The following is a 12,300-nucleotide window of genomic DNA, read 5'->3' as shown; positions in this document are numbered from 1 at the left end:
CCACTAAGCAGCTGGGTGGATCATAGAAGTAGGAAGCTATGCAGTTAAACATGCCAGGTGATGAGGAGCTCCAACTGTATTCCCAAGGAGTTTGTCCTGCTCACAGCCCTTGTCACCATGGATCCATAGACACTAAAATGAGGTTGGCCGTGACGCATTTTGAGTGCTGCTGATGCCTAGGTGACAAATGATGTGTTCTTCAAGCAAGCTCTCCTGGCATCTCAGAAATGCTTCTATTCCCTGTCGGAGAGAATGAGAAAAATGCCCGCTGCTGAGGAGGTTCTGCTGGGGAACAAGGTGCTGAGGCAGTGGCCATCACCTTATCACCACCCCAGTCTCCTCTGTAACCCAATCCCATGGGGTGATGTGCATGGGCTCTGCAAAACTCCTGCATGTGAAGATAAAAGGCTTGGTGCAAAGTAGGATAAAATAAAGACTTGCTCCAATATTTAGTGCTGCAGGCAGTGAAACAAGACAAAAACACGTGCGTTTCTTACTCCCCTTTGCAGTGGATGCTGTTCCCTTTCAGAAGATCTTGAAATGTTGAGTTAATGAGGGCATGATCTGCCTGTTTGGGCTTACTGGGAGACAGCAGGATTACCTTCTAAGAGGAGAGCCTGCTGTGTTGTCGTGGCGCCAAAAAGGACTGTCGTGGTTTAGCCCCAGCCGGCAACTAAGCACCACGCAGCCGCTCGCTCACTCCCCCTCGGTGGGATGGGGGAGAGAATCGGAAGAGGAAAAGTAAGAAAACTTGAGGGTTGAGATAAAAACAGTTTAATAGGGAAAGCAAAAGCCGTGCACGCAAGCAAAGCAAAGCAAGGAATTCCTTCGCTACTTCCCATGGGCAGGCAGGTGTTCAGCCATCTCCAGGAAAGCAGGGCTCCATCACGCGTAATGGTTACTTGGGAAGATAAACGCCATCACTCCAATGTCCCCCCTTCCTTCTTCTTCCCCAGCTTATATATACTGAGCATGACGTCATGTGGTATGGAATAGCCCTTTGGTCAGTTTGGATCAACTGTCCTGGCTGTGTCCCCTCCCAGCTTCTTCTGCACCTGGCAGAGCACGGGAAGCTGAAAAGTCCTTGACTAGTACAGCAGCAACTAAAACATCTCTGTATTATCAACACTGTCTTCAGCACAAATCCAAAACATAGCCCCATACCAGCCGCTACGAAGAAAATTAACTCTGTCTCAGCTGAAACCAGGACATGTGTGAATAAGCTATGAACAAATGAAAGGCCTGGCTCTTCTCACACTGCCACAACCCAGGAATAGCTTCAGTAAAGCCAAAGGACTTTAAAATATTGCTTGCACCCAATGCCAGTGGGTTGGACAGTGGGCAGATGCTTCCCATGAATGTCCTGTCACGTCCCGTTTCCAAAAGCATGGATGTCTCTGAGCCACAGCCCTGAGCTGAATGAATTAGTCATCTCCGGCCTGAATGTCCTGTAATTACTTGGCAAACCACATTTTCCCTTATCAGGGCAGGAAGTCTGGCTTGGGAGGTGATGTCTCTGGCTTCAGCCACCCCGCAGGACTCTGGGGTGGGTGTGGGCTGGTGGTCCCTTCTGTATCTCATTCCCCATCTGTAAACAGAAGGAAATGGTCTTCTCCCACCTAATGAGGTGGCAATGGTCTTGGGGCTCTCTCTGGTCACCATCTAACATGTGGGAAGTCCAATATCAGAGCTAATGGGCTCATTTGACTGGAACTGGGATTATACAAACAATAGGGGCCAAAGATTGACGTTTGAAGGAAGGTAGTGGCTTTTTACTGTGGGATTTAGGTTGCTTTATGCTCAGGCTCTGCCGGGTGCTGTGCATGTGCAAGCAAACCAAGAATGAGCTTTCAGAAACCAGGTACTTCCCATGACGCGGGATGCGTTGTTGCTTTCCTCCTCGTTCTCCACCGTGAAGCTCGTGCCTAGGTCCATCTCACCTCATGGCTGCCGGCACCAGAGCCGTGGAGGGGAAGGGAACTATGGTGTCAGTGGGCACCATGCCTGCAGCACTGCGGTGCCTTTCATCACATTCTTCTTTGTGCTCCAATCTTTGCTGTCATTACAAAATCTCTCAGTGATGAGACTGTGGGTGTGATAAGAGATCTGCATCTCTAATGTAGCAGGGCTGTTGCTCAATTTTTACTTCTCCTCGTTTTTGCTTTAGCTGCCTGTTGCTATCTTACTTGGTAAGACTCCTCTCTAGGTTGAGGTATTCCAGAGAAACAGTAAAGACCCACGTATAATTTTTTTTCAAAATATTCTTCCACTTTTTCGGAAATGCTAGACATTTCAGTTATTGAAAAGTAATCATTTCTGTTTGCTCACGCTGCCGTTTCTTATCACATTCAGCAAACGTTGGTTGAAAAAAGTGAAATAACTGAAAAATATTCTCCCTCTTTTGTTTGGTAGAGCGTTTATCCTGTGATCTAAGTTTGATATAAGTATGAGGCAAAGTATACCACTTCCATACATAACCTAGAGAGCTAAAAACCATTTGAGGTGATCAGCTTTTTGGTATCCAGCAGACTCCAGGTGCAGTGTAGCATCCAAGCATGCCCGCCACCAAATTTAGTTAGGTATTAAACAGAGCAGTTGGAAACATTTTGATCTCAAGGACATTTCTTTGATGTGGCCTCTGTGATATGCTGTGATTTAAAGCCAGACAAAGTTGTGTTAGCGTGAGCTTTGCTTCATGCCATCACAAAGCTGCAGTGCTGGGCAGGTGTTGCTGCTACCGGTAGGGCAGGCCCAAGTCATCCTATTTCCTATCTCCCGAACTCCCACTGTAGCACCGATAATTTCCCAATGAGCTTCGGAAGAATGAGGAACTAAGATGGGGGAAAGAAGAAAATCGAAAACAGGGTGTGCCCATGCCTTTAATGCATGTGGCAAACTGCAGGAACCGAACAAAAGTGAAACCAGGAAAGGAAGCCACAGCTGGACAACGGACTGTTCAACTGCCAAAGCGATAGTATATTAATTATTGGGGAAGGTTGTTCTTGTTGGGGTACACAAACCTCATCATCACTGTGTCCACATTCCTTGGCAGAGAGATACAAATCACGCCACACGCTGAAATTAGGAGAAATACTCACAGAAAGAGCCCCAGCCAAGATCATAGATGGTTAAGTATCGTAATAAGGGCAAAAGGGCAATTTCTCAGTGGATAGACCTGGGGGAAGAGCTGGCACTGAGGAGGGGAAAGGATTGAAAGCTCTGATCCCCAAAATAGAAGCAGAACCCAAGGGGTGGAGGCAGAAACACTTCCAGATTAAAAATAATCCTTCCCTTCCAGTTCCTGCACTCATCAGACACCAAGGATTAAGTGGGTAGAGAGGCAGGCTGTGCCTTGTCTGAAGAGATGGGGAGTGAGGAAACAGGTGTGAAAAGGAAGTGATACTGTGGGAAGGAGAAAAGCAATTTCTGCTCAGTAGAGGTGGATCCATGTCCTCAGGACGAAGGTGCTGACTGCACCAGGGCAAGGGCCACCACCCCGAACAAGGCATGGCATCAGTCCTGGCCACCACCAGCCATCGACGACACACGTTGCACCGGCTGTCTGGGTGTCTGTCATACCCAGCAGCGAGTCTTGCATCACCAAGTCATCTGGCAGCAAGGGCAGGCTGCCCGTCGGGGGAGAGTGGGTAGGTCTTGCTTTGGGGGCAGTGAGCTGATGAAGAGATAAAGCTGTTCTGAATATTCTTCATGAACCACTGCCCTTCTTGAGGACCACTGAGCCCAGTCCCTAAAGGCTGAGAGGAGATGGGGCCACAAGGGAGACATCACGCTCCCATAGCCCTGAGGGTTGCCCAGGGTGTGCCCAGCTCTGTGTCCACCTCACTGGCACAAGTGTCCCACAGTGCCTGGATGTATGTCATATGGGGATGCTGGACATCACAGGTGTTTTGTGCATTAGGCCATTTTATTAAATGTTTTGCCATATTAACCTACTGAGGGAGAAACTGAAGTCTTAGGGAGAGATGGGTTACATCAAGGAACAGAAGATGATCCACCATCCCACCAGCCACATTGCCTTTACCTCCCCGTCCTTACCCACCAGCCTGTGATGTGCAAAAAGCACAGCCGGAATAGGGAATTAAACAGAAAATAATCTGAGGGCTTCCAAAACTCGCTAGATCTCCAGTGTGCCTTGGTCGCACCGACATCCAGCCCATTTGCTACCCATCATCCAGCAGAAGAGTGGCCATCTCCTACAATCAGGACGGATGTGAGGATCACATTTCTTTCATAACCCACGCGGAGGGTATAATCAGGAGGTATTGAGCAAACGCATCATGAGAACACATATGCCTCTGTGGCAATTATACTCCACCCTACTGATACAGCTTTGGTAGCTACAAACTGTGCTTCATAGTGAAGAAAAATATTTAGTGCACACAGTGTTCTTTGGGGTCTCTGCATTAAATCACTTAAAGAACAGAGAGCTCTGACCCCCAAATGCTGGGGAGCTCTGCCTCCGCGATGTGATTTTCCTTCATAAGAAGAGCTTTATCTGGGGATGAGGCATTAGGCTGAGACTTTGAAGCTCTGGTTTAAGTCCCAAATTTGAGACGTTCCCAAATCACTCTCGCCTGTGCATAAAATGGGGACATAATTCTGCTTTGTCTGATTTCCAGTCTTGTGTACTGAAACTCACAGTTATAGGCCTGGGAAAAGGGACCTTCAGTAGTGGGAAGGAGTGGTTGGTTGGAAGCAAAACACTTTTATAATTAACAGATGAAAGACCTCAGTTAGCTCAGCTGGGACTGAGACTAGCTGTAAAGCTAATTTCAGTTAATGTGAGCATTTAAATTTGCTGTTGAAATGCAGGAATATGGTGTCAAATTCAGATTTTCTTGCTGTCTCTCAACAGTTTGCAAATACTACTGGTTTGTTGCTTGCAATGAGTCCTTTAACAAAGTGGCAGCATGTGCCAACACCTCCGTGTTGCTCTGACCTATCCAGCCAAGCTAACAAGCCTCATTTAGAGCAATGAAATCAAGCTTTGTTATGCCCCACTCCCCAGCACACGTACCTAAAACGCCAGGATTCATCTTTTATGTGCCAGAACATGCTGAACCACTTACTACTGCATCCTGACTGCCCTTGATCTTAATAGCAGAGATAAACAAGCTGTTCTAGATATGCTAAGTGTATGCTACAACCACAGACCTTAATTTGGTTTTCAGACAAACAGTGAATCCCTTGACATCTATCTTCCCTGCCCTACTTACCTGCCGGGTCCAGGCACACCACAGAGGGGCTTTGCCTTTATCTGTAATTGTGTCTCCATCACATTAGGAGTTGCGTGGTCTCAGCTGGGTGTTTCTAGATGTAAACATAGCAGTCGTATTGTAGGAAATACTGCACCAAACCCTAGTGAAAGACCAGGTGGGAAGGGGAGGTGATTTTTATGTTATTTAACTTTATTTGGCTCTACCCACTTGCATACTCATCCCCATACTCTCAAGCAGCCGGCTGTCTATGTTACCTTGTGCAGGATCACTTGGGAGTGACACAAGGGACACCAGGTACTGAGGTACTGCATCTGCTGCGCTCCTCTTGACTAGCAGCCATGAACAGTGTTTTGGGCAAGGCTTCTATAAAAATCAATAATTATAGGGGGATATTTTGCCTCAGTCACTCTCCTAGGTTCCTGGGCAAGGTTGCAGCCTATGGTACAATTTCATTATTTTCTACATCATACAGTTACTGTCTGTCTCCTTGCTGGGATAAAAAAAAAAGAAAACACACGTGATATGAATATTCTTCTACCCAGAAGATGGCTTTGCAAATTACGTGTTTTTACAAGTGTTTGAAAACTCAGGCTTCCAAAGGTTTTTCTAATAGACAATGCAAATATCTTTTTGGGCCTCTGACAGGTGAAACCTTGCAGCTGTCCCACGAAATCCCTTTCAGATGAGAGCCTTCGACAGAGCACTATGTGCTGGGGAGAGGGTCCCTCGTCCTCCACCACCAATGGTGATGCCTCCTTCCTCCCAGGAAGGTGGCCATGTGGCAGGGGGTTCGGTGAGGCTGACAGGCACCGCTGAATGACGGAGCATCCTCTGAGAGGCTGAGGGCAAAGATGAGATAAGGCTGAGCAGCTCTCATGCTCCAGGGCAGGAAACGCACACGGGCAAAGCAAGGAAGAAGGCACTTAGCAGAGAATACGGGTGGCACAGCCTACGGCTCTCTGTCACGAAGCATGGCTCTGAAATAATAAAGCAAGCTACGGTTGCCTCAATCAGCTGTATCTGAGTGAAAGATCCTTCCAGCACTGCAACTTCCTGGAGCTGGAGGGTTTTATTGGAGGAACTTGCTGCTGCTCTTTGTAATAATTCCAGTTTGGCAGAAGAAAGACATGAAAAATGTGAGCAAACTCTATATCCAGAGTGAACTCCCCTGCAGCCCTTACAGTTAAGGGATGAGGTACTACAAGAGGAGAATGGCAAATATGACCCCTTTTATCTCTTAACCCATGAGTAAATGTGGCAAAATACTGTGTGCAGTCTGCAATAAATTATACTCTCTCAGCAAGAGGGGCTTTGCCTATTCTTATATGCTCCTGAGAGGTTTAAAGAGAGCCTGTTGCATACTTATCTGCCCACTGGATATAAAACTCCCAGTATTGTCCTGATTTTTTTTCAATACTGCTCCTTTTCTGCCACGTTCACTCTGCCTATGACAATGCAGCCAATGCCCAGACCATCTCTCACTGCTGTTGTGTATATAACTACCAGTGAACATAGCAATGAAATAGCTTTTGGACTTTCTTTAGAGGTAAATTATGTAAGCTGACCATGTCCCCTGGCTATGTTAGGCACAGTCTAAGCAAAAACACTGGGAAGTACCAATGAAGTTATGACAGTCCAGCACCCTGAGGGCAAAGATGGCTCTCCCAGTGCCTGCACAGCTGTGGATGACTCCCATAATGTGATGGGATGTGGCGGCCATGCTCTCGCAGCGCTGCCAGCTCACTGCCATAACTGTCAGGGAGGGAAACCAGCCCCTCTGCTCTTGTGCTGAGGTCTCTGCAGGCCAGCGTGGTTAAAAATAAAAAGGTCACAGTCCTAACCCAGGCGCTCTTAAACCACTGCAAGTCTACATGAAGACCACTGCACTGCTTCTTTGGCTGTTTGGGTTTCTTTCCTCCATTTCTCTGTAGGTCAAATCCTCCAAGGCTGTAAATCACCTGGAGCCTCCCAGATTTGCATCACTTCAGCCTCTGGCTCTATTGGCATGTGTTGTCTTTTGGGGAGCTTAAAGTCATTGGACCGGAGTCCAATGTGTGTCTCTACAGCCCCTGGCAATAACGTGGGTGTCATTAGAAGCATATAATACATTCCTACCAATCTGCCAGTTACAACACAATATAATGACACTCCAGAGCCACGTCTGGGTGTTCAGAAACATTTTCTAGAATGAGAAATAAATTATCTATGTCTGTAAAGACAAAAGTTCCTCTTTTCCCCCTCACGTTTCCTTTCTGGAATGTTGGACCCCTCTGTAGGGGGGATATGAAAGTAAATCACTTGGTTTTTTTCTGAAAATCCAAGAGCATGTCGGCTTTTCCCCATTTCTTCACTTTACTCGTAGTAGGCGGAGCGATCCGATGTCTTTAATATAGCTGAAAACAAAAGAGGTGGTGGAAGGGAGATATCAATCAGAAATGACAAGCCCAAGATTATGCCAAGTAAGTGGGCAGTTGTGGTTGGGTTTGGCTGGTAAATAAATCAATCATTGTTTCTTTCCAAGAGGAGGACTAGATACTATATAAAAGTTCTCACACACCAGGTTTCCTCACTCCATTTGACTTCTTTCCACTGGTTTGTGCCGTGGGACACGGTAAGATATTTCATGCTACTGATGGAAACTAACTTGGCTGATTAGCCTTGGAATGCTAAACTGGAAAAGGTGGGAGTAAATATGGCTTTTGGGTCTCATAGTCCAAAAATTCCTCCTTATTTACAGTCAATTTTTTCTTTCCTAATGATTCAGTCTGTGGGATTACTTAATCACACAGAAAAGGGGGAGAGCTGGGACATGGAAAACATGGGTCTTTGGAGCCCCTTTGCTTTCTCTGGGTACCGCTGTATACAAGCAGCTCTTAAATACTCTTGGAATATAAATCTTAAGAAAAAGGGCAGGAAAAAGAGGTTTTGCAGGTACTTGGCAAAGAGTGGGAAACAAAGGAACTGAAATACAAAATGGGAGTCTATTCTTGTTTTCCAGCCTTTTATCTAAATTGGAAAGGGTTCTCTTCTGACCACCTTTTTTCTTGGAGGAACCATTTCCTCTTCTGCCATGTTCAGACACCTCAGCCCGCTGACCTGTAGATTCTTTTCATTAGTAGAGCTGTCACTTGCTTGTCAGAGGAATATAAATTACTACTGCCAGCAGACAAGGATGTGGGCTGTGGTGGGAGTTAAGTCCCAAGAAGTGCTCAAACTTCACAGCACCCCTGTAGGTTTCAGCCTTGGGTACAGGCACCCATCAAGCCCTTGCAAGTGGTGACCTAAAGCATTCCGCTGAAGCTTTGTGCAGCTGCTTTCTTTTTTTTTTTTTTTTACATTGCTGATATCTTTTCCACTGGCTGTTCCTCCTTCTTCTAATTTTTAAGAAGAAATAAAACAGTCACCCGTTGGAAACAAAGACTGAAGAATTTCAAAGTGCAATGCAGTTATTGTTATGCAAATTATGAGCGATGTTCTTTGTTTCTTGTATGACATGGAATATTAATATCTATCGCCGAGCATTACAGCTCTTTCAAAATTCCCAAACCACATTTGGATAAGGGTAATTCTGGTGTACCACTACCTTGCGTACCTCTTGCAGTAGCATGCCACTGTGACAACATGCTGCAAGAAGGAATTATTAAGGAATGATTACCGTTGCACCTGTCCTAGAAAAAAAAGACCAGTTATATATGGATAGAGGAGGACCTGTAGAAGACCTGATCAAGGGATATGGAATGAGCTGAAAACTTCCCACATCCTTCCTGGTACTCATTTTAATTTATAAATCCCTGAGGTCGACAATACCCTTTTGCATTAGCTATCAGAGGTAGATGGGGGGCCAAAAAGGGAACAGAAGACATTTTCATGTATTGGTCTGCCTTTGGAAGGGGATGGGGAGATGCAGTGACACAAACTTTCCTCCCCCTGGGTTTGCTGAGGCTTGCTGAGGTTTTTTTCTTTCTCTTGGAGGACTCCCTGACGCCTGGGACGATGGGTTCCCATCAGCAGAAGGGCGACGGCCATGGCATTGGTGGTGGAGGAGGTTCATGCCACGGGGGTGGAGGAGGAGGATCCTGCCACAGTAGTGGTGAAGGAGGATCTCTAGGATACCAGACCCAAGGATCGTCCTGCCACGGAGGAGGAGGCAGCAGCAGCTGCAGCGGCGGTGGTGGTGCTATTTACCAGACCCACATATCATCATCCTCCTTTGGAGGAGGAGGAGGTTCAGGCCACCAGAGCCAAGGATCCATCATTGGTGGCGGCGGAGGTGGAGGAGGAGGTGGTGGGTCAGGCCACCAGGGACAAGGACCCATCTGCATTACTGGAGGAGGAGGAGGTGGTGGTGGTGGAGGCAGTTATGGTTCAGGCCACCAAAGTCAAGGCCCCATCTGCATTGGAGGTGGTAGCATGGGAGGAGGAGGAGGAGGTGGTTCAGGGCACCAAAGCCAAGGTCCCATCTGTATTGGTGGTGGTGGAGGTGGAGGAGGTGGGGGTGGTGGTTCTGGCCACCAGAGCCAAGGCCCCATCTGCATTGGTGGTGGCGGCGGAGGAGGAGGTGGTGGTTCAGGTCATCAAAGCCAAGGCCCCATCTGCATTGGTGGAGGAAGCAGTGGTGGTGGTGGTGGAGGTGGTTCAGGCCATCAGGGCCAAGGCCCCATCTGCATTGGAGGTGGCAGCATAGGAGGAGGAGGAGGAGGTGGTTCCAGCCACCAGGGCCAAGGCCCCATCTGCATTGGTGGTGGTGGCGGAGGAGGAGGTGGTTCTGGCTACCAGGGCCAAGGCCCCATCTGCATTAGTGGTGGTGGCGGAGGAGGAGGAGGTGGTGGTTCAGGTCATCAAAGCCAAGGCCCCATCTGTATTGGTGGAGGAAGCGGTGGAGGAGGAGATGGTGGTTCAGGTCATCAAAGCCAAGGCCCCATCTGTATTGGTGGAGGAAGCGGTGGTGGTGGTGGTTCAGGCCACCAGGGCCAAGGCCCCATCTGCATTGGAGGTGGCAGCATAGGAGGAGGAGGAGGAGGAGGTGGTTCTGGCTACCAGGGCCAAGGCCCCATCTGCATTGGTGGTGGTGGTGGAGGAGGAGGAGGTGGTGGTTCAGGTCATCAAAGCCAAGGCCCCATCTGCATTGGTGGAGGAAGCGGTGGTGGTGGTGGTGGAGGTGGTTCAGGCCACCAGGGCCAAGGCCCCATCTGCATTGGAGGTGGCAGCATAGGAGGAGGAGGAGGAGGAGGTGGTTCCAGCCACCAGGGCCAAGGCCCCATCTGCATTGGTGGTGGTGGTGGAGGAGGAGGAGGTGGTGGTTCAGGTCATCAAAGCCAAGGCCCCATCTGCATTGGTGGAGGAAGCGGTGGTGGTGGAGGTGGTTCAGGCCACCAGGGCCAAGGCCCCATCTGCATTGGAGGTGGCAGCATAGGAGGAGGAGGAGGAGGTGGTTCCAGCCACCAGGGCCAAGGCCCCATCTGCATTGGTGGTGGTGGCGGAGGAGGAGGTGGTGGTTCTGGCCACCAGGGCCAAGGCCCCATCTGCATTGGTGGTGGTGGTGGAGGAGGAGGAGGTGGTTCTGGCTACCAGGGCCAAGGCCCCATCTGCATTGGAGGAGGCAGCATAGGAGGAGGAGCGGGGGGGAGTGGTGGTTCAGGCCACCAGGGTCAAGGATCCATCTGCATCATTGGGGGGGGTGGCTCAGGCCACCAGAGCCAAGGATCATCCTCTATTGGAGGAGGTGGTGGTGGAGGTGGTTTATCAAGTTCTGGAGGTCTGTCCATTCAACAGCAGACCCAACCAATCTCCTGGCCACCACAGACTAAACACAAGTAGTGTCTGCAGAATGGACTCTCAGATCAAGAAAGCCCAAGATACAAACATGCCTCACATTTCTTTCTCTATTAAATTTAAGAATATTTGCATTATTCCTTTCTCCTCTTCCTTGGCATTTTTCTGTTCAGCTCTCCAGCCGACCAGAACCTCTGGTGTTGTGTATCAATAACTTCCAGCCACGGTTGTTTCATATGTCTGTTATCTGCCTCAATTTTCTAGTGCTTGCACAAGACAATAAAACTTGCCGTTCTAGAGAGCTTCATTGTCTGAGTGGTTGGATTTTGCTTTATACCGCAATGTTTGCATTATTTCCATTATTGTTTTTATTCTGAGCTGATGCTCTTGTAATAACAGAGCACAAGTGCATTGAAAACCCACCTGTAGAAGAGATGCTGGATTCACTAAATATTCTTAGGTCATCTTTTAATGTCTGTTGCTACTCATGATCCTGAATTTTGCCCTTCAGATAAGGTACCACAAAATTAAACATTGCAGTCTCTCTACCTCATCAAAATGTCATGCAATGCCCAAGGAAGTTTTACACGGGTTAGGAGAGCAAAGATGCAAAGGGTTAACAAGGTACTATTACAGGTGTGAAACTGAGGCCCTTGCCGTGCGTGATGCAGGAGCTCTTGGTGCTCACAGCTGTACCAAGCAGCTGCGGAAGAGAAATGAGGGGTCTCTCCAACCCTTACTCCAGCTCTGAACCCCTAGTGGAGCCAGCAGCAGGGACAGGACTTCAGAAAGCCCCTTCCAAGGGCTGAGATGCTAAGCCTGGACTAACTAGGGATCTCCACATTCCCACAGGAATAAAACACAGCTCCGGGTATGAGTCTTCAGAGGGAGTTTCCCTCTGGGAAGTGATTTCTTTGATGTGGTATAGTCTGGCAATTAACAGGGAAAGGAAAATAAACCTTCTCTGCCCGAACTATTCTACATGAGGCAGATGACAGATGCCTGGAAGTGTCCCAGAAGAGACAGGAGTGACCCACACCTATAGTGGGTAAAAAAGCTTCACATTTACATGTCTGTCTACCCTCTGTCCTCTCCCCCTTGGGGACCCCAGGGATGCATTCTCAAAACATGTCTGGACGAGCTCCTCCAGCCAGTGCTGCCACTGGAACAGCTGAGTTGCCTGGGATTTTATTATGGAAAGTCATAGGGTGCTAAAATACCAGTGACTGGGAACTGCACAAACACTGCCGTTGCCTGCACGGTGCTAACAGAAAGCTTGGGGTCCCAC

General features: G+C 48.3%; 1 protein-coding gene across 1 annotated transcript; it reads left to right on the top strand.

Moving 5' to 3' along the window:
• The first annotated feature begins 9,233 nt into the window (after positions 1–9,233).
• Positions 9,234–11,057, top strand: LOC142420726 (uncharacterized). The gene is made up of 2 exons (XM_075524935.1): positions 9,234–10,671; positions 10,723–11,057. The coding sequence occupies exons 1-2, from the start codon at positions 9,234–9,236 to the stop codon at positions 11,055–11,057; spliced, it is 1,773 nt and encodes a 590-aa protein (XP_075381050.1).
• The last annotated feature ends 1,243 nt before the right edge of the window (positions 11,058–12,300 follow it).

The sequence above is a fragment of the Mycteria americana genome, chromosome 25 (genome assembly GCF_035582795.1).
Source record: "Mycteria americana isolate JAX WOST 10 ecotype Jacksonville Zoo and Gardens chromosome 25, USCA_MyAme_1.0, whole genome shotgun sequence".
Lineage (NCBI taxonomy): Eukaryota > Metazoa > Chordata > Aves > Ciconiiformes > Ciconiidae > Mycteria > Mycteria americana.
The sequence above is the reverse complement of the archived record's forward strand: the minus strand, read 5'-3'. Positions and strand labels throughout refer to the sequence as shown.